The 25049-nt window shown below is 56.4% G+C and overlaps 9 protein-coding genes across 9 annotated transcripts; 6 read left to right on the top strand and 3 right to left on the bottom strand.

The window, feature by feature from the left end:
• Positions 1-1909: 1909 nt before the first annotated feature.
• WHR41_06832 (uncharacterized protein) lies at positions 1910-3398 on the top strand. Its single transcript, XM_069375437.1, has 3 exons — positions 1910-2829; positions 2887-3119; positions 3172-3398. The coding sequence occupies exons 1-2, from the start codon at positions 2030-2032 to the stop codon at positions 3083-3085; spliced, it is 999 nt and encodes a 332-aa protein (XP_069227817.1). The 5' UTR covers positions 1910-2029; the 3' UTR covers positions 3086-3119; positions 3172-3398.
• A 46-nt stretch (positions 3399-3444) lies between these two features.
• Positions 3445-5043, bottom strand: WHR41_06831 (uncharacterized protein; the record flags this gene model as incomplete). Its single annotated transcript, XM_069375436.1, has 1 exon — positions 3445-5043. One exon carries the CDS (start codon positions 5041-5043, stop codon positions 3445-3447), a length of 1599 nt encoding a protein of 532 aa, XP_069227814.1.
• Positions 5044-5662: 619 nt separating this feature from the next.
• Positions 5663-6253, top strand: WHR41_06830 (uncharacterized protein; the record flags this gene model as incomplete). The annotated part of the gene is made up of 1 exon (XM_069375435.1): positions 5663-6253. The coding sequence occupies one exon, from the start codon at positions 5663-5665 to the stop codon at positions 6251-6253; it is 591 nt and encodes a 196-aa protein (XP_069227815.1).
• Positions 6254-7367: 1114 nt separating this feature from the next.
• On the top strand, positions 7368-8779 carry WHR41_06829 (uncharacterized protein; the record flags this gene model as incomplete). The annotated part of the gene is made up of 3 exons (XM_069375434.1): positions 7368-7831; positions 7892-8182; positions 8239-8779. 3 exons carry the CDS (start codon positions 7368-7370, stop codon positions 8663-8665), a joined length of 1182 nt encoding a protein of 393 aa, XP_069227746.1. The 3' UTR covers positions 8666-8779.
• Positions 8780-8968: 189 nt separating this feature from the next.
• WHR41_06828 (uncharacterized protein) lies at positions 8969-10227 on the bottom strand (the record flags this gene model as incomplete). The annotated part of the gene is made up of 2 exons (XM_069375433.1): positions 9796-10227; positions 8969-9745 (listed from the first exon to the last, which is right to left on the bottom strand). The coding sequence occupies exons 1-2, from the start codon at positions 10156-10158 to the stop codon at positions 8969-8971; spliced, it is 1140 nt and encodes a 379-aa protein (XP_069227745.1). The 5' UTR covers positions 10159-10227.
• Positions 10228-11473: 1246 nt separating this feature from the next.
• On the top strand, positions 11474-12889 carry WHR41_06827 (uncharacterized protein; the record flags this gene model as incomplete). The annotated part of the gene is made up of 1 exon (XM_069375432.1): positions 11474-12889. One exon carries the CDS (start codon positions 11474-11476, stop codon positions 12887-12889), a length of 1416 nt encoding a protein of 471 aa, XP_069227811.1.
• A 1051-nt stretch (positions 12890-13940) lies between these two features.
• WHR41_06826 (uncharacterized protein) lies at positions 13941-15738 on the top strand (the record flags this gene model as incomplete). The annotated part of the gene is made up of 3 exons (XM_069375431.1): positions 13941-14174; positions 14603-15296; positions 15356-15738. The coding sequence occupies exons 2-3, from the start codon at positions 14726-14728 to the stop codon at positions 15736-15738; spliced, it is 954 nt and encodes a 317-aa protein (XP_069227810.1). The 5' UTR covers positions 13941-14174; positions 14603-14725.
• Positions 15739-16018: 280 nt separating this feature from the next.
• Positions 16019-17681, bottom strand: tif-6 (Eukaryotic translation initiation factor 6). The gene is made up of 3 exons (XM_069375430.1): positions 17511-17681; positions 17360-17431; positions 16019-17266 (listed from the first exon to the last, which is right to left on the bottom strand). The coding sequence occupies exons 1-3, from the start codon at positions 17543-17545 to the stop codon at positions 16633-16635; spliced, it is 741 nt and encodes a 246-aa protein (XP_069227851.1). The 5' UTR covers positions 17546-17681; the 3' UTR covers positions 16019-16632.
• Positions 17682-20630: 2949 nt separating this feature from the next.
• Positions 20631-23860, top strand: WHR41_06824 (uncharacterized protein; the record flags this gene model as incomplete). The annotated part of the gene is made up of 5 exons (XM_069375429.1): positions 20631-20779; positions 20837-21065; positions 21127-23401; positions 23455-23564; positions 23618-23860. The coding sequence occupies exons 2-5, from the start codon at positions 21018-21020 to the stop codon at positions 23858-23860; spliced, it is 2676 nt and encodes an 891-aa protein (XP_069227850.1). The 5' UTR covers positions 20631-20779; positions 20837-21017.
• Positions 23861-25049: the final 1189 nt, after the last annotated feature.

Here is a 25049-nt window from a genome sequence, read left to right as displayed (position 1 = left end):
ATGATTGCCCAAATTCCTGACGCTGGGCCAAGCCTCTCCTTTCCCGGTTTCCGGGACTGCAAAACGGCGTCAACGGCTGCCTTTGACATCACCGCATCAGTGAACTGTAAACCATTTCTTTTACACCCTAGAAAAGGGTCTGCTCGCACGTGAGTGGCTACCCTTTACTGGACTGGACTTTCGAAGGCACATGTTGAGACGACGAGCAATGCTACTACCTGATGGCTTGTCTATTAGTCAATGACTGAGTCGGTGATCATTCGTGCTTAACCTTCCAACAATGTCAAAAGCCTCTGCTCTCATTTCATCAAATTGTCCCTGGCAAGTGTCAAATTTCAGGGTAGCTCCGGTATGTTGCTTTTAGCAACTGTATTGCTACTACATTCCCTGTCAAGACGGAGGCAGCAGCGATGAGGCGACATGGCCAAATCTGGTAATTACCTAGTCATTCACCTGCTTGTACGCAAGCCTACCAACTTCCAGTGAATTTACTTCTAGTGTTCATCACGGTCAAACGCGACAAGACACGTGCACGCGAGCGTATTCACAGCACAACGCCAGCCAGGCTGCAGTTGCGCCTTTTGCTCGGTATTCGATCATCAGTGATTTCCTCTTGCACCAACCTACTGCAAGCCAGCAACAATAGCTTGCTCCCCATCAGACCAGCTGCTACATCGCCGAAAGAAGTGCCAAAGCGGAAGAATTGACCAGCCATTAGCCACTGGCATCTACATGAAAGCATGGCTAAAGACAGTCCACCTCTGTCGAACAAAAGTCGAGCTGAAAACAAAGGCGCTGGGAGCACAAGCGAGGCCCTGAACCATGTGCCGTTCAGGCGTCGCCTGCGATACCGACCACTTCGACGCGTCCAACGAACCCAGTACCATATCATCTCTAAACATCTTACCAAGGCCCCTGCTGTTGACCCAAATCGATTTGACTGGATCCTTGAAGAATATCTGAACAATAGCGCTGATCACGAGTCATCCGGTCACACTTCATCACGAACCTCTCGACAGCAAAAGCAGATTGATGTAGGGACAGACCTTCGTGTGAAGATTGGGGCCAGTGCCGAGAACGAGGAATTCGAGCAAATATCAAGAGCTCTCCAGCATGCTTCATTGGACGAAGTCGATGGCAGCCTTGACGAGAAGCCGGAACCTGGCACAGATTACCATCAGGAACATGCAATGCAGCGCGAGTCCTTGGATACCGCCACCCTGGCTTCTCAAGGACGTGGCGAAAGCGAGAAGCAAGCCAACGCGAGTGCTGACAGCAAGCATGATCTTGATGGCATTTCGAAGAATCTTCACCAATCGACGGGCTTAGACGATGGTCCGAGTGTCGTTCTCTCTGCGCTCCCGTCGGATAAAGATGAAATGGATGAGTGATGTCGGAATTGATGGCTGCTCAGAAAACGGCCAGATGGGACAGGTGGTGAAGGAAATCACAGCTCGAAAGGGGGGGTTTCATCAGTCAGTCGAGAAAGCAAACAGATGCTTTGAGTGCTCTGAGGTCGAAAGATGTGAGCCAGAATCTTTTTTTTTTCTCTTTGGATGGAGGTATCGAGAGACTTTTACGATAGTTGGCAACATGCATTAGACCGTAGCTCCAGATGCCGAGGAAAGCTGTTCAGCAGTTCTGTGTGCACATGTTGACCCTGACAAACGGGGTTCTATGATACTTGATTGTCACTTGTCCATTAATATCATGTAATTTTGGCATACAAACCATTGCCTCGCATGGGATGGTATGAGCATGAAGAGCGGAGCAGACGTCCGAGAAGTCGAGGGGCTGTTCGGCGGTCCTCCTTCCGTTCCCGGACTAGGCTATTTCGAGACACAGGTCACCCTACAACGACTGGATGATCCTCAGCTGCTTGACGGCGGGTACCACGAGCGCGCAACGACACGCCTTTCCTACTCTCATTGCTCTTCTTCGATTTTGCCTTTTTAGCGGTCTCATTCACTGGTCCATCGACCTCCCCATTCTTCAATAATCTTGGACGCGACGAGCTCTGGCGACCACGATGCTCCCCCCAACTATGCCTTCTTACCTTGCGATTCTTCTCGCTCTTCCCGCCGCCATCACAGCATCTACGCTCGACTGTGAGAAGATCCGTGTGGACAAGCAGGATTTCAACCTCTCGCCCATCGGTGGCCCCAAGACGGTCCACCTGCAAGAGTATGATCCGCCTTCGATCGCAAACACGACTTTCACGATCGACATCTGCAACCGACTAAAGCGCGACCCGGAGATCGGCAAGGAGAAGCAGTGCCCTATGGGCACGCAGGTGTGCGGCGTCGAGGAAATCTACATGCGCGATGGCTCGCATTCGACGTTCAAGGTGCAGCCCATCGCGGGCGAATTCACTGCCAGCCACGGACGGGCGCTGGATCCCAGATGGACGAGGCTGAAGGGGAGCGCGAGCAATGAAGACGCAGAAAGGGAGGGCCTGCGGTTGGAGCTGAACGGCGGCAAGTACCCGGAGAATAAAGAGGGCAAGCCTCACAAGGCGATCGTAGAGTTCCTCTGCGACGCAGAGTTGACTGGAAACGAGGGCTTTGAGGATGCGAAAGAGAAGGAAATCACCGAGAGAGCCGAGCCGGAGCCGGAAGAGGATGAGGGTGGAGATGACGAGGTCCAGCTGCCAGACCTGGACAAGGGCAAGAGCATCGAATTCGTAAGCTTCAAGTCCGAGGGCGAGGATCAGACCAAGGTTCTCCGCCTTCGCTGGAAGACCAAGTATGCTTGCGAAGGCGCCGCGGACTCTGCTCCGCCTGCGAAGAAGGGCAACTCTTGGGGATTCTTTACTTGGTTCCTGATCATGTAAGTTAGCCGGAACATGCAATACATCTTCGCGGATGGTCACTAACAATCGCACAGTGTCTTCCTGCTTGCTGCCGCCTACATCATCTTCGGATCATGGCTCAACTACAACCGCTACGGCGCTCGCGGTTGGGACCTGATCCCTCACGGCGACACCATTCGCGACCTGCCCTACATTGTCAAGGATTTCGGTAGCAGCGTGGCGGGCAGGATCAAGGTCGGCGGAGATTCTAGAGGTGGCTACAGTGCCGTGTAAGATTCGCTCTGAGCTGGAATAAAAGCATGCAATCGTGAGTCGCATCGTGGAAGCGTGTACGAAACATGGCGCTGATCGTTGAGCAGCGTACACAGGAATGGCTTCAAGATAGCGACTGTATTATTTAACTAAGTCCTGGGAATCTCAAGTCAGATTGTTACCGCATACCTTGCTTTTTATCAGCTTGATGGTCTTTCTCACTACTTGCAAACACGATGGTTCACGACAGACTCTGCATCTTCAAACCCGCACTTTGTACAGATATACTATGCTTGAACTCTGAATGCCATAACCCGTTTTTGCTTCTCGGAAATCCCGCGAATCCATTTCAACGACCAGAACTTTTGCGACATGTTTCCTTACGACTTTTCGGATTGACCTTTCATAACCTCTCCGCCGCTCTGCATGAACGGACTTTTCTCCCTAAACCATCTCCCCTTCCACACAAAAACCAAGGGAGCAATGCCAAGCAACAACGCCAGGAATGCAAGAAGAGTGCTTGCCCACTGGAACCCTAGATTAGTGTACATGCTCTGCGCCGCAAGGGGCAGGAACCCAGCGACGTTATTCTCGCCAAACGCCACGGCGCTGATGGCTGATCCAGCATAATCGGATGCAGCATAAGCATCTGTAATGTAGTCCGCCACAGCGGAGACGACGGTCATGATACCGAAGCCGACCATAGCCAGGCCGATGGAGGGCGCGATCCAGGGCAGGTCCGGGTAGGAAGTCCAGGCGTAGATAAACATGCCTCCGACGATACCGAAAAAGGAGCCGAAAATGCTGACGTAAAGTCGTGCTTCGGGAATGGGGCGGCCAGGGCATTCCGTGTTGCGGCTCGCTGATTTCAAGAACAGATGCGTGCCGTAGAGAGTTGCGAACCAGCCAAGGATCTCACCAATGACCACCGCTCCTTGGACGTAGCTGATGCTGTACTCCTCCCAGCCATAAAGATCACGGAAGACTTGCGCGACTGATTGAGTGAAGAGGAAGACCGTTCCGAAGCTAAATGCAGACCAAAGCGTGCTGGCAAAGAGAACAGGTTCAGTGAACAATAGCATGATTGGTCTCGTAGCAGAGCGTGCGAGACGGCTGTGAATCGGCGGCGCGTTCAGCTCGGTGTCCGTATAAATCTTCTTTCCTGTCGTCTTTCGAAGCTTCTTCGCCCTTCGGCGGAGTATGACTGTGCCACGGGTCTCTTCAACTGTATAAATGAAGATAGGGAATAGTGCAACGTAGATAATGATCTGGATGTAGAAAATCCATCGCCAAGTATCCAAGAATTGGGTGACACCTCCAAATACCGGTGGACCAAGGGTGCTTCCCATCAGGTAGAGCAAGATGTAAAGACCCACGGGAATGCTCCTTTCCTCTTCCGTTTCCCAGACGTCGGGAATTACGCTCGCAATTGTATTGGCTAACAGCGATGCGCAACCGCCTGAGAAAAACCGCGTCACGATCAAAGTCGCATAGTTTTGTGCCACGGCTTGAGGGATGATCATAATGATGAAGAAAGCGTAAGTGATCATGAAGCCCCATCGAACTCCCAGATCCTCCATCAAGGGTAAAAATAAGATGATGAAGATAGCTCCACCGACGCTCCAGCTAGTAACAGGCCAGTAACTGTGAGGGAAAGTTGCATCGCTGATGCCGAACTGCTCATTGATGTCGCCGGCAGCAACAGTGATAGAAGTGCCATTCCAGCATGCCATGAGAGTGGCGAACAGTGCTGCTCCAGTAACGATCCATTTCCGGCGTTTACTCCAATTCACAGGGTTGGTAGGGTCGTCTGGGCCGTCCCAGGTCAAGGTCTGTAGGTCTGGTTTCTCTCCTTGGTTCGCAGGTGGAATGACGCTCGAGCTTTCCACGTCATGGAGTTGGTGTGGGTTACTTTCATGACGAGCATCCGCAGTTTCGGCTTGGTCACCGGCATGGTTCAATGGACCAATCGCGCTCATACTGCATGAAACGAGAGAGACAAGGAAGACATGCAGATGCACGAAAAGGGGAAAGGACACATGAGGAATATATACAGACGACCGAAGGCTAGAACAAGGGTGTCAGAGAGGAGGCGATGGAGAGAGGGTAAACCTTAGCGTCCCGTCATGAGATGCGTGACCCGTTGCTTTCCTCTTAGAGCGAAGCGGCTAACGCGGCAGCATGTCAAATAGGACAATGGTATTATGGATTTTTCGTGGGCTTTTGGTTGTATTCAACCATCTACAATGCTTTTGTACGGCAGAGTCGAGTTTCATGGTTCGTTTGACTACTCTGACGTATTCAATCATGTCTTTTCCACCCGACAAGCCTTTCCAAAGGCTTGACATCTGTCCGCGTCTTGGTACATGGAGAAAAGTTCAAGACTTGGAGACCCACCTCCATTCAAGCGACGTCGGCGCCCGCGGCGACCGAGCCAACGGCTGCCGGGGTAAAGCTGCTTGGCAAGATGTAGGTAAGCGTAGCTAATCTTATCGCGAGTCGTGCATTCGGTCGACCAAAAGCAATCTGGTCGCTGTAAGGAGTGAGACCAATACTCGAACTTCGGACGTCTGTGTAAAACCAAACACCCCGTGTATCATGCCTGCAAACTACGAAGAAGCCAGGCGCTTGATATACGCTGCCCACGATGAGGACCCCAACAAGCACACCACCGAAGACGGGCAAGAAGTACCCTACGAGACACATTACTCGAAGAAAATGGAAAACTTCCTGCACAAGCGCGCTCCTGATTCATCGGACGTGTTGAAGCTTGCCATCTGTGGCCAGCACTTCCGCCGGTGGGAGGTTCCTAGAGACAGCTATCCTCGGACAAAAGTAGGCTATCATTCCTGGCGAACGTTCCTCAAGAAAAGGCAAGGTCAGCTTGTTGCGGAGATTCTTGAACAGAATGGATACTCGGAAGCAGAGTGGAAGAGGTGCCGGGCTTTGATCGAGAAGGAGGGATTGAAGCAAGGCGAGGATGAGGTGCAGGTGCTAGAAGATGTGGCATGCCTGGTGTTTTTGGACGATCAGTTTGACGATTTCAAGAACCATCACGATGCGGAGAAGATCGTGACTATTTTGAAGAAGACTTGGGTCAAAATGTCGAAAGAAGGACAAGACATGGCGTTGCAGCTTGCCATGACAGACGATTGTAAGGCGCTTGTGGAAAGGGCGCTGAGTGGATGAGTATATCTTTGCGATTGAGCGGCAAAGAACGATCTCTATTGTATGCGACTACGACTTTTGAGAGTCACGGTTTACGTTTTCACGTTGGTGGTTTGAACAACGTGGCTCCTTGAGCGCATGATTTCAGAGACTGCCAACCCCGATATCCTCTCGTCTCCCTTCGGCATCCTTCCGAATATGCTGCTACCCTCCGGATACTTTCGAAACCAGTCACGTCGATCTTTGCCGCGTGATTCGATCAGGTATATCAGTACCGCGACCCGCAACCCCTGGATCTCTTCGCTGCCGGATACCAGGTCTTCGTTGAGTGCTACGATCTTGGTCAAAAGGGCATTGCTCTCCCCCCGAGCTTCCAGGAGCTTCTTTTCCATCTCCGTCTCTCTCTCGATATGGTGCAGCGAGCGTGCCAATACGTCTCTCAGCTTCTTCCTCAACGAGGCCACGTCAGTAGCGGAATTGTTGGCGTCGTTGGCGCCATGCTGGCTCTGTTTCAACGAATGATTGTCAACAATGTCGAATCATGTTTGGCTCAACGTACGCGCTCGTCGCCAGACTCAAAGAACTCCGCAATCGCCTGAGCGCCCTCTTTCCACCAGTCTTCCTCGGAGACCAGAGCGCGCAGGATGTGCCTACATAGATGAGGGCATTAGCGAGCTAAATTGACAAGATCGCACAGTACCCACTGGGTGTCCCTTCAAGTTACGGACTGTTGCTGCGCTTCTCTGTACACTCGCCCTCAATGTTTTCAGCATTGCAGTTGGCCATGTTGTCAATATCGGTACTGATCGAATAGAAAGTTTGGCTTATCTGCTCTGATCGTTTAGAGCGTCTACCGAATCATGTTCAATGCGATAGAGATAGGTACAGCCATACCTTGTACTCTCAATGTATGTTGACGGAAGAGTCATTGACGGAAAGCACGATCGTTTGGCACATGAATTGCACGCAGCAGCAACCAAACGCCACAGCCACTGTGCTTGCCACCCAAACTCCATTGCTGGCTTCAGGGGCCTTCCACACCTCAGTCACATGAGTGAACAAAAACTGTCAAGGCAGCCAAGTCCTCCGACATACACCAACACCACCAAAGTAAAATAGATTGATACACTACAGGATGCTCGAAACACCGCGTAACGTCACAAACATTGCCCTCATCACGACTTCTGACCATCTGACTTCGCAAGCACACTGGATCCGCAACACTCTCGATCTCCAGATCGCGCAGTCCGGTCCTGAAGCCCTCCAGGCCAACGACCTGCTCGACGTCGATTCGTTCCTGCGCAGCCTACTGTCTTTTGCTTCAGGGGTGTCTTTGGCGACATTGCGAAGCTCCAGGATTCACTTGGCGATTCTGGACATCTGCGGACGAGCGACAAGGTGGCCCCTGAAAGTCATCGAGCGAGCAGAGGCGGTCGGTGCGGTTTGGGAAAGCCGCTATGGGCCTCTTGCGAGTATTGGGTGGGATATCAAAGCGGATGGCTGGAATGATATCATGGGAAAGAGGGAGAGTGTCGTGATCAGGGAAGCGGACTCAGGGCGGGCAAGAAGGCTTGGTGACCTTGGATTCAAGCCCGGAGAGTAAGTGAGAGCACCTTCGCTTGGTGTGAGAGCGATTTCGAGGATCTAAAACTTGGATAGCTGGTGGATTGGCCCCCTTTTCGCCTTCTATGCTGGCATGATAGACTCTTGCACCCCCCAAGGCGGTATTGTATCGGATTCAAAGGGGGCTTATGCCGTCTTTTTGACCGACGATGATGAGATATCGGCTTCCTCGGCGGAGAAATTCGTCTACCGCGCTCGTAACGGCGACAAGGGGAGGTACCGCCTGACCGCTGCAACGATCGACTCACGTCATCCGGTTCGCATCCTGCGCAGCCACACACTACGGAGCTTCTGGGCGCCACGCGCAGGGATTCGATACGAAGGCTTGTACGAACTTTGAAAGACCTTCTAGGTGCTCCTGTGGTGCTAATCCAGTTGCACAGATACAAGGTAGCATCATGGAGCATCATTCGCGATTCGTCGACGGATCACATGTCGTACGACATCACGTTCAAACGACTGCCCAGCGAGTCCAGCATGGAAGACGTGTTGCAGCGGCCGTGGACGGAGGAAATCGAAGACTATAAAGAGTATAAACGTGTCAAGAAGGAAGCAAAGGACAAGAGAGAAGAAGCTCTGAGGAAAACCAAGGAGCACGGGCCTGGGGTCGTCGTGACGGCGAGCGATGGCCCCGCTGACGAGCAATCAGTCAAATCGTCCAGGAGGCCTCGGGAAGATTCAGCATGGGACGTCTATGAAGATGAGACAGCCGAATCACCCAAAGGTAGCGTGGTCGTTCACAGCACAAGGGTGGTCGACGGGAGGCTTGTTTTTCGTGAGCTTGACTACAACACTGGTGCTGGGGACTGAGCACCGCCATTACCGCGAACCCCGACATGCATCGCTCTTGGGAAAAGCGATGTTGACGTGACTTCAGTGAGGCAGCAACGTACGATTAATTTGAATGGAACTGCTTGAGCTCAACCTTTCGCTCCCGCCGTGGCTCTAGCATCAGTGAGAACGTGACCGTGTGCCTGGTGAGTATCTGAAGCAGCGACAAGCTGCAGCCACTGAAGTATGTCCAGAATGATCGGGCTTGTAGAATACAGCGATGCACATTACAGTACGAAACGCATCTATGCTTTATCTTACAAACCTTCTATCCCGTTCTCTCTAGAACCTGAGAATCTCGCCTTCTTGTCCAACACCGCCCCTGAACAGCTCTTTGATGACCTTGCCCTCCAAAACCGTCTTCGCAACAATACCCTCCACATGCTCCGGGCCAACCCTTCCATACCAAATACCCTTCCCAGCCAGCGCATTATCACCAAACGAAGGCGGAATATACACAATCACATTGCCCGCCCACTTGTGCCCACCAATATGCGAAATCAGCCCCACCCTCGCCGTAGGCGTGTACCCCTCAACCTCCGTCTTGACCTCCTCCGCCTCGACGACCGGCGTATCCTTCAGCAAAGGCACGTTCTGCCTCTGCAGCTTCTCCTCAAACTCGTCCCTCAGCACAGGACCCAGCTTTCCGCACCGCTCGTCGCGGCCCCCGTGTCCACAGATCAGGATCAGGATCTCGTCCACTTTGCGCGCGCCGGGGAACTGGCGCTGGATCTCCGGCGAGCGCAGCAGGATGTTCTTCTGCTCGCGCGTGAGGCGGTCGTGCGACTGGTGCAGGCGCGAGGGGAGTACGAAGCCTTTCAGGAAGGCTTCGACGGCGGTCGATTCGGTGGGAATGTTGGGGACGTAGTGGAAGCTGGGGAGGAGGAAGGCGGATGCTGGAGGGCCGGGGGGCGCGCTCTGGGGCACGATGCTGGGGTCTTTGCCTGGGCCGCCGGTGGGGATGGAGCTTGCGTGTGCTTGGGTTGAGCGGTCGGTTTGGTGAGGGGCGTTGGGGGTGGGCGGGAAGGAGGAGTTGGTGAGCATTACGTTGTGGTAGGGCTGGGTGGTTGTTAGCAAGTTGCGGTTGGGAAGTGTGACGGCCTACGAACATTGCTGTATTTCCCGTTTCTGCCCAAGAAGCCTTTCAATTGGCGCAAGAATGCGCCATCCTCCTCATCTTCTATGCGGCTTGTCCAGTCCTCCTTTCCAGTGGAGATAAGGACCTGCTCGGCGTAGCTGGCCATGGATCCATTGATGCCCTGCTCGCGCTCAATGTCCAGGCCAGGAGGCGTTTCTCTGCATTGGCATGTTGGTGCCGGGCATCGCTCGATTGTAGGTACGGGCGGGGGCGCAAAAGGAATGTCGATACGTGATGCGTAGCCTCGGCGAAGTGACCTTGTTGACCTTGCGCCTGACGATCGCGAAAGCTCGAAGGCGCGCCTGCCGCCCAGTCTAAAGGCGTTCATGGCCATGTATAAAGAAAAATGGAATTACAATATGCTAGAAATGAGTCTACAAGCCGCTCTCTACAGCTCGCACTCGCGTGCGCGACACCGCGACTTTTCTTCGCCATAACGTCACGTCGATGTCGATGCTGCGCGGGCCGGACTTAATCGGAGATGCGCTGTCGAGTTCGCGGCCGACCAAAATCTGACGAGCACAGTCTACAGAAAAGGTCCACGAGTTTCTTGCACCTCTGGACAGAGATCACAGAACAAAAAACAGAGCAACACTATCGAGCATCGTTGTACACAATCTCACGTGACGTCGTGTTGGACCTCAGCCTTCACATGCTCAGAATCAAGGATGCCACAGGCAGTGCTAAGCTTCCGGGTACCTGGAAGGCCACGGGCCGTCCTACCCCTGGTTCTAGACTACAATCATCTCTGACGACTTACGTGCTTGCGCGGCCATGCGTTGAATCTCAGGCTCCACCACACATGGCGGGCGCAAGGCTGTGTGTGACAGCGATCTTGTCGCACGGCCTGGAGACGATCGCATCCCCAGTCAGCTCCCCATGGCGAGGACGCGTATTGTTCCAGCACAGCCGCGGAGGGCTCCCACGGCACTTTGGTCTAGACAACATCTCCAGCCTCGAAAATTCTACCTCGCCGCGGAACACACCGCGGCAGACCGGCATGACCGAATGGCCTGACGAAACCATGACCCGTGCCATGCCTACTTCCCGCTCCAGTGTCAACGCCGTCGCTCTCTGTCAGCCGCGCGTAACAAACCAGAGGCTTTCGACAGTGTGTTTCAAGCTGAAGACGGCCCATTTCCCAACGCAGTGGTCCGAGCAGCACTGCAAGACTCCACGAGCGAGTATTCCACGTAGGAGGTAGGTCACCCATTCGATATTTTCTATTCCTAGCCTTGCTTTCTGGTGGAGCTCGAGGCCGTCCTTTCATGTGAACTCGCTGCCGGGATTCCATTGTCACAGTCTTTATTGTTCTCCCCCATTCGTTTATTACGGCCTCGCTGCAGGATCAGGTCACTTTGTCTGAGGTCTCTCACTCCTTTGTCTGCTGGATTTCCGGACTTCACTTTCTCGGACTTCTGGTAGCTCCTGGGGATACGCTTCGTTATACCCCTTTGACATTCGCTTGGAATCGCAGACCTTTTGCTAGAAACTTCATCGTTGCCATACGATTGCTTGAGAGTGCTGCGCGCCTCATACGTTGATCGAGTCAGGCACAACATTTCTTACTTGTCTTTTGTCACATACAGCACGACCAGACTCCATCTCGATATACGATTTTTAGGACCTTTCAACACATTTTTCACAACATGTACGGTCTTCGTTCGGCTGCTATCGTAGCTGCCACTCTTCTTAGCTGCTCGGTCCAGGCTAGACTGCCATACCAACAAGGACCACCTGGATACGCCTCGGACCATGACGGTCACTACCAGAAAATTCCGTCGAGCACCCACAACTCGCCCTCAGGCATGCCCCAGCCGTACGGATACGAACACCCGAAATATCCCAACCCCACTGGCGCCGTCCCCTACGGCCCAACTGGCACCGCGTCCCCCATCCGCCGCCGCCCCAACTATCTCTACGGCACCAACGCCGGCGGCCACCTGATCCTCGAGAAGTGGATGACGCCCGACATCTTCGAAGGCACCAACGCCACAGACCAGTACACCTTCGACCAGACCGACGGCGCCACCGCCAAGCTCAAGAAGCACTGGGAGTCCTACTACACGCGCGACGACTTCGTCGCGATGCGGCAGTGGGGTCTCAACGCCGTGCGCATCCCCATCGGCTTCTGGGCCTACGACAACGCCGGCACGCCGTACATCCAGGGCGCGGACGCCCACCTCGAGCGCATGATCGAGTGGTGCCGCGAGCTCGGGCTCTGGGTGCTCTTCGACTGCCACGGCTCGCCGGGCTCGCAGAACGGCTTCGACAACAGCGGCCACGCCGGCGAAGCCCACTGGCAGACCGACGACAACCTCGCCCGCAGCACGCGCGTGCTCCGCGCCATGGCGGCCAAGTACGGCGCGATGAAGTACGCGGACGTCGTGTGGGGCCTGCAGATGGTCAACGAGCCCATCTCGTGGGACAGCAACAACCTCAACACCACGCAGTCCTGGACGGAGCGAGCGTACCCCGCCGTCCGCGCCGCCGCCGAGAACAAGCAGCTCTCGATCGTGATGCACGACGGCTTCATGGGCCCCTCGCAGTGGACGGGCGTCGGGCGCGCGCTGGCCTCGTCCCCGCGCGGCAACAGGGGCCCCGCGCGCTTCGTGCTCGACACCCACCTGTACCAGAACCAAGCGCAGGAGGACAAGCAGCTGACGCAGCGCGAGCACATCGCGAAAGCGTGCGCGTGGCGCCGCACCGACCTGCTGCCGCAGAACTCTAGCTCGCTGGCGGCGATGCCGGTCATCGTGGGCGAGTTCAGCGCGGCGACGGACGTGTGCGCGAACCCGGACGGCAGCACGCTGGCGGGCTCGGCGTGCTACATTGATGGCTGCCAGTGCGCGAACAATGTCGATATCGGGGATTGGCAGAAGCCGCTGAAGGAGGCGACGCGGATGTTCTTTGAGGCGGAGCTAGAGGCGTTCGATCAGGGCGCGCAAGGGTGGTTTGTGTGGTCTTGGAAGGGGCCTGGTGGGTGGGGGATGGAGAATTTGATCAGGGAGGGGGTTGTTGGGAAGCAGTTGAATGATAGGAAGTACAAAGACCAGTGTGATTAGGTGGGGAGGGGAGGTTAGATGGTGGGGGTTTGGGTTGTGGTTGTGAAGTTGATCTTCGTATACATAAATGATAGATGTTCCTTGATGGAATGCTTTTTATCACATTGGTGAAGATGCTTTGATTTCATCGATCGGTTCAACGTCTCCATCACTGTCGATCGTCGTGGAACCAAAGGGTATCAGCATTGCAGGCTCGCAAATCAATTCGATATGATTCTTGAAGCCGCCCGGTGCTGGGCGTGAGGTGGAAAGGTATAGCTTCCAATTGTGAGGGCTGAGCGAACCGCCCCTGGCATCGCGTCTACAAACCGCACCTAGATGAAAATGCGTTCTTGTCTTCAGGGCACCTTCCTCAAACACATCTCAGTGACTAATAGGCTACCATACTGGAACACCACCCAGCCTTGAGCCAGATTTCAGTGGAAAATGCCAATCCTACCTGCCTAACACAGGCAGGCGTCGGGGAACACATGCGGACCGGCATTTCCAGCCTCGCGAGTCCTGCTGCAGATGCATAGAATGGCGCAGATGACCCGCCTCGCCGACGGATTTCCATGTATTTTCGGCCGCATGACCCAAGCTTTCCTCAGACATATCGATCAACAAAGCCCTCCGGATACCTTAGCCTCGCCTTCGATCCTTGCACTCCGGCCGACCCCAAGGCCCCAAGGCTGCTGCTCCTCACCGCCCATCCCACGCGCGCCGAACATCGAGATACATGGATACAGCCGGCGCGCGGCGCGTGATGGCACGTCGACGCGCCGGTCAGCAGCAGCAGCAGCAGCAGCAGCATGAAGGGGCGAGGTGGTGGTGGTGGCACACCTCGTCGCCCACGGCCGCTCAGGCTCTCCCTGCGCCGCCCTATCAGACGCCGCGCTGCCACCATCGCGCCGTCGACCAGCGCCGAGGCCAACACGTGCCCGCCCGAAGCGGCATGGCGGCGGACGGCAGGTGGGAGGTCCCGGGTCACGAGCGCAGGGCGGACATGTGACCTCCGCCGTCGAGGCCCAGCACCGCCGCGCCTTGATAGCGACGACGCTCTGCCGCCTCCTGGGAGCGCGAGAGAAACTCGATTCTGCCCTCCTCTGCTCGACGCGCCGCGAGCCCGGCGAACTTCGCACGCTGACCCGCTCTCGACGCCTTGACGCCTTGACGCCTTGCCGCCCGCGCGCGCCCGCGGACCCGAACCCGCTCGCGCTCCAGCCCGCGGTCCAGCTCGAGGCCCATCAACGTGACTACAACGTGACCAGGAATCACCTGACGCGCTCAGCAAATCCAACCTCAGGTACGCAACATCCATCCGTCTCCTTGACTTCCGCGGAACGGCCGACCACGCATCGGCGTCGCGCTGCCACGACACCACGCCGGCGACCGGGCGATTGCTGCGTGCACCGTCGCGTGCGACCGAGGCGCGCGAGGGCATGCTCGTCGTCGCATACACCTCGCTGTCCTGCGCAGGCCTGTGTCGTCGACGGCGCATGCTCAAGCAGTATGCGCGCTGGTGACCAGTGTATGCGCTGTCGAGGAGCATGTGCGAGCGCCTTGTCACGGTCTTGCGCGTGTCCCTGCGACGAGTGCTCGCCGGTAGCTACGCCTGCGTGCGGTCGCAAGCGGTCGACGTCGGTCCTAGCCTTCTTGTGATCTCGTCGCTTGCTACATATCCCGTTGACATGCTAAGCCATTGATACCGATACGGACTGACCAGTACATTAGACCACGCCACACCTTGTCAATCTACTGTAACACTTCTTCTCCTGTCATACACTTTTCGCCAGGGTCACACTCGAGAGCCCACCAGAGCCGATACCATACTCTGTTAGACAAGTAGCCATCACCATGTCCGTCGCATCACCCCAAAAGCGCAAAAGAGACTCGCAAGACATGCCCGACATGCGCGCCGCGCCCGGGCTGGGCCAGGACACATCGGAGTTCGAGCAGCAGTACCTGCACCACACGGAAGACGACGACAACCAAATCGACTTCTCCACCGTCCTCTCGCACTCACACAACGACAATGCGATCGCAGACGACCAGCCAGCACCACAGCACGAGCACTCAGATCAGCAGAACTCGAGCCACCAGCGGTCACATTCACATACCCAGGGCGTGGTGTCGAGCGCGAGCGACACGGCGACTGCAGCCCTGGCGCAGTATCACACCATGACGGTCCCGCAGCCTACAGAGAACACTTTCATGCACCAACCTACTGAGGGCGGTGACCGCGTCTCGGGCACACCTGTCGATCAAACTCCCGTCCAGCGATCCGCTAGCTTCGGTGACATGGAAGTAAACGCACCAAACGGCGATGCATCCTCGCCTTCAGGCGCTCAAGCCACGCCCGGTGGCAGCAAACCCACAGTAGGCTCTGACGAGTGGCACAAGGTCCGCAGAGACAATCACAAGGAAGGTAAGTTTGCCGCCTCAAGCACCCCCTCCCCAGAAACCCCCACTAACAACCCCTCCCAGTCGAACGCCGCCGCCGCGAAACGATCAACGAAGGCATCAACGAGCTCGCCAAAATCGTGCCCGGGTGCGAGAAGAACAAAGGCAGCATCCTGGCGCGCGCCGTGCAGTTCATCACGCAGCTGAAGGAGAACGAGACGCAGAACATCGAGAAGTGGACGCTGGAGAAGCTGCTGACGGAGCAGGCCATCGCCGAGCTGAGCTCCAGCTGCGACAAGCTCAAGAGCGAGTGCCAGCGCGCCTGGGGCGAGGTCGAGCTGTGGAAGAAGGCGGCGCAGAAGGCGGGTGTCACGGGGGTCGAGGGCGAGGCGAAGGCGGCGGCGGCGGGCGGGGCTGGTGGCAGTGGCAGTGGCAATGGCAGTGGCGGGGCGGGCGACACTGAGTAGGGCTCTTGGGCGCCGTGAGCCGCGATTGTCCGTCCCACTGCCATCACATCACCTGCGACGTCGAGGCTCTTGTCCTACCCTCTCGCCACCATGATCTTGTCGAAAGCACTTCACCGGCCCAGGCATCCCTCCAGCCCGCGCCCCCGACCAACCCGCAACGACCCCTTGACTTCAATTCCCCACCAATAATTCTCACTTCACGTCGACACGATCCCCCGGAAACGTACACAGGACGAGACTTTCACTTGACTTTCTAGCCGGACAAGGCGACTGGTGTTGGGCGTTTGATCGAGATTCCGACGCCCTACATCGGGCAGGCGACGGCTGGGTTGCTGTTTATAACTTGGGTGCTTTTTTTGCTTTTCTTCTTGTCTGGCTGTTTCTTTCCCTTTCTTCTCTACACACTTCTCGTAGCGACTCATTAAGTGACTACATACTTACTTACTACCCGACTACCCGACGTCACGCCGTGAAACCACGGCGAGGAGTTTAGGAATTTTTTCAAGCTGCGATTTTCTTTCTTTCAAGCGCCTTCTAGATCCGATTCCGAGTCGCCGGGGCTTCATCGCTCACTCGATCGGAAAATCTGTGACGACGAGACGTGCGCGTAGACTTCGTTTTTTCCAGCCGAGATCGTCTCCATAGCCGCCGTGTTGGTGAGATGCATTCGCTTCGCTGTCCTCTCCCGCCTCTGCCTCTGCCTCTGCCTCTGCCTCCACCATCGTTGCTCCCTCCGCCACGCGCTCAGACCCAGCCTAACGCCGCGCTCAATGCCGGTAAAGAAAAGTGGTGGGCGTAAGGATCCCACGCAAGCAAAAAGAAAAGACTTGAAAAAGATTTCGCGTGATCGGCCGAAAGAGAGGCGTTCGTATCGGGAACCCTCCATGAAGACATCTAGTAGAAGGACTCGACCATGGCCTCCTTGTGCGTGGTGTTGATCGCGCCGGGCGCCATGCCCTCGCCCAGCTTGAAGACGCTCTCCATGACGCTCAGCTCCGTCGCCGTCGTGTCCAGGCCCGTGACGGCCATCCAGTCGTTGACGACCATGCCCGCGCCGACGACGGGGCTGCCGCGGTTGACGCTGCCGGCGACGAGCGGCACCTGCAGCAGGCTGCTCAGCTCGTCCTGGTCCTGGATGCTGGTCTTGGGGTGCACGATGCCGCCCGCGTTGGACAGCGCCATGTAGCTGCCCGTCAGCACGTTGTCCGCGATCGTCTGCCGGAAGACCTCGACGCCGAGCGCGTCGGCGATGATCTCCTCGCTCTCGCGCTCGAGGTCCGGGTGCACGAGGGCGACGTGGTCGTTGGCGCAGATGACGTTGCCGAGCGCCGAGAGCCGCTCTTCGATGCGCTGGATCTTGACGCTGTCGGGGATGCTGTTGCGCAGGTGCTGGAGTTCTTGGTCCGTCGTGCTGGTGGGGACGAGGAGGCCTTTGCGGTTGCCGGCTGTCAGGCGGCCGACGATGCGCGTGCCGGCGATGGTCGTGTGGCAGATGGGGATTACGTCTTGGAGTTCGGCTTCGAAGACGCTGTGGGGGAGGGGTGTTAGCTGATTGTGCCGGTGTGTACGCTGGCGCATGCGCGGGGTTCGTCTTTTTCTGCGGACGGCGGGCGGCTCTTACCTGTAGAAGTTCTCTGAGGCGCCGACGGCGACGAGCGCGTAGGAGTTGGTGAGGGTCGAGAAGACGCCGACTCTGGGAGCGCGCGCGGTGTCAGTGGATGGTATTCTCTTTGAAGACCTCACCTCGAGGTGGGGCAGGTGGGTTTGCTCACTCGTTGGAGTTTTCGAAAGCTGCGCGGACAGCCATGATTGCGGTGGTGGGGAGGGGTGTGGTCGCTGTGTCGGGTATTATTTTGTGGAAGTGGGTGTTTGGTCGTTCGGAGGGGTTTGAGCGTGCTGGATCGCAGTGCTTGGAGTCTGGACTGTGGTGGAGGTTTTGTACTGGAATTGCGTCACGGAATTCTCTCGCACCGGGCGTCGGATGTGGTTAGAGCGGCGTTGGTGGGTGCTCGGGACCCTTGCCGCCGAGGTGTGACTCGAACTTCTGGGTGCATGGAGGATGAGCACTCGTTACTCATGCGCGGTGATGGGACGGTCCGTTTTGCGTGCTAATTAGTTTGTGGTGAAGCCTATAATTGAGATTCTCAATCAACACTGATCAGACTAAGGAGTGCCAAACGAGAATGATTCACTGCAAGTGCACTGCAAGTCAACGACACACATCTCCTGCGATGATACTGCCCTCAAGTAGGCATCATGGGTGACCCATCTAGATCGATGGAGGGTTTGCCAGTCATGTCATACTTAATACCACTGAGAAACGTCTTTCATGTAAACACTTTGTGATCACTAGATGCAGCCCGAGGTCACTGGTGCTTGACATCGAACGCGGTGCGAAGCGTCGGAGTCTTCCCCGAGTTTCACCATCTACCCTCCAGAATGGAATGTTGATTTCCTGAAGGTACAACCCAACTCTCTCTTGAGTGTATCCTTCCGAATCGTCGTCATAGGCGTGAAATCGAAGAGGCAATTTCGAAGTACCCATGCATGCAGGACCCCGCTCGATGAGACGAAACATGTCGAGCGTGAGGCAAGTCTAACAAGGCCCTACCGCACATGAACGTTCCATTGCCCTATGGTAGGCCAGCAACTTGACCTTCACAAAAATCATTGAATCGTAAAGGCACGTCTGAGAACGAACTTACTGCTTTTGACATCAAACTCCGCGAGTCACATCTGTCTTGCTTGCAAAGCCTGAGATACAAGTTAGAGCGACGCATGTCACCACTTACCACCTACGCAGCGCATTGGAGCAGGGCCCTGATCCTCCACGGATCTTCAAGCTCTTACGCCTCACAGCCTACTCGAGGCAAGGTTCCTACTCAAAATGCACGCATCACCCGCCTGCACCCCAAGAAAGCCTGCCCCAGGCCGCACCGCACTGCACGTCACTACGTAGCGGCAAAGAGCAAGCGACCACCAAAAACGCCATGCGGCTGGCAACAGCAGCAGCAGCAGCGGAACCGAAAACCAGCCCCGATCGTCATCGCAACACGAGGGGAAAGAAGTCATGAGGGCCCCCGGGCTTCCCAGTGGTTCGGAATGAGCGGGTGGCTGCGGGTCGGGTTGCATGGGGGGCTGATTTTGGGGAAGGCAGACGCCGCGACGCGGCCGGGCGACGGAACCGAGATAGCCCTTGCCCTGCGTCCGCGACGCGAGAGCAAACGACGCGCGCGGCGGTGATTGCTTCGCGCTGACGGGATTGCTGGCGCGGGCGTCTGAGATATCGGTGGGCCTACCTCACAGTACTTCTCGCGACGGGTAGGTTCGCGGGGCTGCCTGGCTGGCTGGCTGGCTGCAGGACTCTCGGACGGAGCATGACGATGACGCGCCAGACTCCGCACTCGCGCTGCTCGACTGACAAGGAGGAAGCTGTGTGCTGCTGCTGCTGCGGCGGCGGGCGACGCTGTGCGACGAGGGCGAGCAGCGCCCATGCGACGGGCTGCGTGGCGGGGCGAAGTCGTTGGACGAGGGCGATGCGCCGGGCGACGGAAGCGCATCAGCCTTGCGGCGCGGGAAAGAGCGGTCAAGCGAAGGATGAAGTGGCAGCCGGATCTTGCGCGGGCCTGGGCTGGACGGAGGGACATGGGGGCGTGTGGGCGTGTGTGCTGGAGGGCGGCGGTGGAGCTGGCGGGCGGGAGTGCGAGTCGAGATAGTCATTGGCAGTACCTGGTCGGGCGTGTGCAGACAGGTCCGACCGAAGTCCAGCAGGCGGCCGTTGCGCGGGTGCCAGACTGCGACTGCATGTGTGCAGAGTGCAGTGCTGCAGCGGCCGGTGAGCAAGCAAGCAGTGTTGGGGGCGACACGTGAGAGCGCGGTGGGCGTGGGCGTGGGCATGGGCGTGGTGCCCGACGAGCGCTGGCAGAGGCGGGCGTGGAGTGGTCAGCGGCCAAGAGGCTGAGGTGGTGTCTGTACCTTGGACGGGCGGGCGAGGCGCGTTTCACGCCGGATTAGGCGCACGCTAGAGACGCCTTGCCGGAGGGCGAACGGGCGCTTGGGTGGTGTAGTGCGGTATAGCCTTCGACAGCAGCACGCTTGACAGTGCCTGTTGGGCTTAGGCTCACGGCAAGCGCCCTGCCCGGTCTGGGGCTGCCGGCGCACCGCTCCGTTTGCTGCACCCTGTGCCCATCCGCCGCCGCCCGTCCTGCACTTCTGGAATTGCCATGAGATGACATGGCCTGGCGGGAGTAGAGAGTGGCGTGGAGGATGGCTCGCCGGGTGAAGCAGCAGCAGATGAGCAGATGTCGAGCGGCGGTGGAGCAGCGATATGGCATGTAGGGCGGCAGCACACGCATACATACAGGAGGTACACACATACACACATCCCTAGCACAGCACGCCCACGGCCACGCCTGCGCCGACGTCCACGGCACCCGTCACTTATGTAGTCGTGCACGTCTGCAGGCCTGCCCGCCGCCGCCGCCGTGTCCTGTCTCGTATCGTCTCGTCTTGTCTCTCCCTTCGCCCCTCCATTCCCGCGCGCACGCGACCGCACCACCGCCCCAGGCTCGTCTTTGTATGTACATGCGTGCGCGCCGCTCCTCCATTCCACGCCATCTCGGCTGCCGCGTCCCTTGCATGCCCTCCGCTGCCGCCCTCACCTCCAAACTCTCCTCCTCCATAGCAGTCCGCCAGATCGCGCGCCCCTCGCCGCTCGTCCATGCCATCCTCTGGCGCGCACCTCATTTCTGCTCGCTCGCCCTCGAGCACAGGAGCCTGTCGGCGCTGCCTGGCTTGACCTTGCACAGGGCCCACCGCCCGCCTGGCTTGCCGCCTCGTACATAACCACGCCGCCTGCTGCCCGCCTGCTTACTCTTTCTTCCTCCTTCGCCGGCCGGCACCTGGAAGGCCTCTCATACCTCCCGTCGCAAGCCTCGCTGTACATGCAGTGTACACATCACCACCACCACCATCCAGTGTATAGTCGCCTCCGCATCCACCCATCCCCTCCACACAACACCTGCCCGCTGCTCCACCAAAAGTCCGTCAGCCTCATGAACTCTAATGCATCCTCGCCCCTCTGCTGACGGCTCTGCAGATTCCACGTTTGCGATTACTCACTTTCCGCTTCTGCCTCACTGCTGAAGCCTGGGTCTCGTCTCGTTCATCTACCGAGACATCCTGGCATCGGACGACCCCACCTGTACACTAAACCCATCGCCTCACGACCTTGACGACGCGACGTTCATATTTCACGATCCCTACATAATCTTTGCTTAATGTTGCACGGTGCCTCCAAACCTACAGTCATGGCTTTCTCCAGCAATGTACGTCCGTGTGCGCTTATCGTCTGACACCTCGTTCGCTGACATCCCTCCCTTCTCCCAGTCACACTCTTTCACCAACGTCTCCAGCGCAGCCTTTCCCGATACATCCAAGAACAGCACCACGAGCTCTCTGACATCGCCGTGGGAGAAGAACATCTGGGCCTTTAACAGTGGCTTGGGCAACGGAGACACCAAGACCGATGCCAGCAAGCTGCGCGACTTTGGCGCACATGGTTCCGCCAGACAGCTAACTGAAGACAAGAAGTCAGGATCGGGCGTGCTGTTGGAGGGCTCTCACCCAACAAATTCGACTTGGGGCTTTCGAGCAGAGTCTAACAACAGGTCGTTCTCCAGCAATCGTTACTCCGACCTGGCGCATACTCGACCAAATGCCACGGTTGGCTCGCAACAGCCTGGCATATCTCCGACCGAGAGTATCTCGCCCACATCAGCACGCCCGCCGGTCATCAACCTGACAAGCAACGACTTCAAATCCCGGATGGCATCAAGCGCATTCCCAGGCCACGAGAGCGACCCGCCTACACTCTACACAAAGTTCAATGCAACTGCACCTCCTGTTGATAGCCCACGCGCTTCGGTCTCGCCAACTGAGACGAGAAAATCGATCTGGTCGATGAGCGCTGCGACTTCCCGGGACCCCAGTCAGCCGCCTTCCAGACACTCCAACCAGGAGCCCACCTTCCCGGAGCCAACATCAAACACGCGATTCACTCCCAGCAGCACTCGCACACACTCGCTCTCTTCTCAGCGCAACGCAAATTCATTCCACAATGGGGTTGATCAGCTACTACCCCAATTTGGACAGATGAGTCTAGGCCAAGATGGCCATGCGGCCGCGCTACGGAAGGCATCCGAGCCTTGGTCTGGTCAGATGAGTCAAAGGACGGCCCAAGTTGCCTCCAGGTTCAACTCTTTGCCATCAAATGAAAAGCAAAACCTCGAAGAGAACGATACACTGAGCTTGAGCTATCTGGCCTCAGACGATTACGGATCAACACAACCGCCTGCTTTTCCTCGCTTCTCAACCATACGATTTGGCCAGTCTCCTGCGACCGCCGATTTTCGTCCGACACAACAATTCACGACTAGTGGAGCGTCTCCGAGAGCTTACGATTTCCCAAATGGCGTGAAGTCGCAAAACGAATGGCCAGCGTACGCCGACGAGATCGCACTATCAAGGGAGTTGGGCGGATTGTCTGAACAGCAAGCTCTTCTGGACCCGCGTGTGCAGCATATGCTGGCTTTGAGGTCGGCGTATCCTGCAGCGCTCCTCAACCCATACGCACTTCCAAACGGCATTCAACCTGGTCTTCCGGCGTCATATCTGTCGATGTATCCTATGGGAATCGGCGGGCTAGAAAACGGAATGTCTAGCCGCGAAGACTTTGTGAGCGACGGCGTTCAGAGCACAAAGCTATACGACTTCAAAAATGCCGGGAAGAACAACAAGCGCTGGGAGCTCAGCGACATTTTCGACCACATCGCAGAATTTGCCGGTGACCAGTATGGGTCACGCTTCATTCAGACCAAGCTTGAGACCGCCAACTCGGACGAGAAGGAACGTGTCTTTCGCGAGATTGAACCGAATGCCATTCCGCTGATGCAAGACGTGTTCGGAAACTATGTGATCCAGAAGTTCTTCGATCATGGTCATCAGGACCACAAAAAGATGCTGGCGAACAAGATGCGTGGCCAGGTGCTGTGTCTGAGCTTGCAAATGTACGGCTGCCGAGTCGTGCAGAAAGCGCTGGAGCACATCCTGGTCGAACAGCAAGCCGCTCTGGTCGGTGAGCTCGAGAACCATGTCTTGAAGTGCGTCAAGGATCAGAACGGCAACCACGTCATCCAAAAGGCTATCGAGCGATGCGCGCCCGAGACCATCGGCTTCATCTACCAGGCATTCCTTGGTCAGGTCCAACATCTCAGCCTACACCCGTACGGCTGCCGAGTCATACAACGCTGTCTCGAACGGCCGGAGTGGTTTCCCTCGAAACCGAGAATTCTGTCTGAGCTACATGACAGTATGCAGCAAGGCATGATCGCGGACCAATACGGAAACTACGTTGTCCAGCACGTGGTCCAGAAAGGCAGTCCCATGGACAAGAACCACGTCTTCCGGATCGTACTTCAAGGTCTGGAGGGTTACAGCAAGCACAAATTCGCCAGCAACGTCGTTGAGAAGTGCATTGAATACTCGGATGATACCTGGAGGCGTAACGTTGTCAACGACCTGACGGCGGCTGATCAACGCCGCTCGGAGGGTGATACAACCCTTGTGTCTATGATCAAGGACAACTTCGGCAATTACGTGATTCGTAAGTCTTTCCATGAATCTCTTTCATTCGTAAATACTGACCCACCGTCACAGAAAAGCTCCTCGACAAGCTCTGCTACCAAGACTACCTCTTCTTCACCAGTCACCTCGCCGTCGCAATCGCCCACGCCAAACGCCACGGATGCGGCAAACAAATCGCCGCAGTAAGCCAGCCCACTCCTTGCATCCCCGTAACCCATTACTGACACTCCCCCAGATCGAAAGCCGCATGCGCCGCTTCGGCGTCCCGCCCCACCAACAACACCAGCCCGCGTCCTTCTCCCTCGCTCTCCCCACGCCGTTCGCAAGCCACTACGCTTCCGTCGCGAACACCCCGCCGCCTCTCACAGCCGACACGCAGAGTCTGCAGAGCAGCGCTATTCCGTCTATCAATGGCGATGCGGTGGAGGGCGCGGCGTGCAGGGGGGTTGAGGGGGGGTGCGAGGTTGGTCTTCGCTGAGGGCCTTGGGGGTCGCTGTCGCAGCGTCTGTGATTGTGACGCGGTCAACACCGCCTCGTAGGCTCAGCAAGCCTACCTTGCCCTTCTTCTCGCTTCTCTACATCTGACTTCGACGATTACATGGATTACTACTACGACCTATACCACTACACCACCATATTCTCATCAACACCACGACACGACATCTCATGAACACCACCACCTAACAAAACCACAGAACCAGCATTCTACGACCTTACGCAAAACGGAGACGGAAACGGAAACGGAACCTCAAAAACGAAAACCGGGCGATCACGGCGCAAGGACAGAAGACCTGAACCAATGAACGGGCTTTGGATTTCTTTTCTCTTTCTCTTTTCCTCCCGACCAAGACTCGTCGGGATTCGTCAACTTTTCACCAGCCCGAATTACGTATCACTACAGAGATCACCACGATCGATGATCGCCATGATGGGAAAAAAAAAAAGAGGACCGAACAGGACAGGACAGGACGAGGACGATATCGATACCCACTTTGCTAGATAGTATGTGTGATTCTTCGCTTGTATTGATTCGCTGTCTTCCTTCTGCTTCTGATCGCGGCTGTCGTGATCGATTGCTTTGTCTGTGAGATTGGCCGGGAGCGCAGTGAGTCAACGTTGAGCTTTGGCTCGGTGGGAGGATGCATCGTTCGTCGAGATGAGCGATTGGTGGCTGAGTCAAAGTAGTGGCCTTTCGTACGACACCCTTTGCGTGTAAGAGCCCTTCTCTCTGGCTATTTTCAGTTGCTTGCGGCTAGTAGAGGTGTATTCATGCCGTCTTGCACTCGGCAGTCTACGTAGTTTTACTGGGTTCGATGCACTGGCCTAGGCAGATTTCCAAAGAATAGCAAAAATAAATTGTAAATCAGATGTCGAGTCCCCAAAAGGCCCGCAGCTAGCGCCGGGAGGGTGCGGGCCAGTAAAGTGGTTTGGTGGTAGTGAAGTGTGACTACGATGTTTACGGTGGTCTTTCACTGACTTGTTGATATGAGGTCTCGATGCGTGATGGCCTATATCCTTGGGCTTTGGGATGAGTCTAAGGGCTAGAGATTGACGGGCTCATGGTTGAAACATAGATCTTGAATCTTGAATATTCAGAATCAGGTGAAGCTCAATCAGGAATCAAATCAGTCAGGTGGGCGCTCAATCAGAAATCAATCAGCAATCAG

This window comes from Cladosporium halotolerans (genome assembly GCF_011745625.1).
Source record: "Cladosporium halotolerans strain TM138-S3 chromosome Unknown Sca24, whole genome shotgun sequence".
Taxonomy (NCBI): domain Eukaryota; kingdom Fungi; phylum Ascomycota; class Dothideomycetes; order Cladosporiales; family Cladosporiaceae; genus Cladosporium; species Cladosporium halotolerans.
The sequence above is the reverse complement of the archived record's forward strand: the minus strand, read 5'-3'. Positions and strand labels throughout refer to the sequence as shown.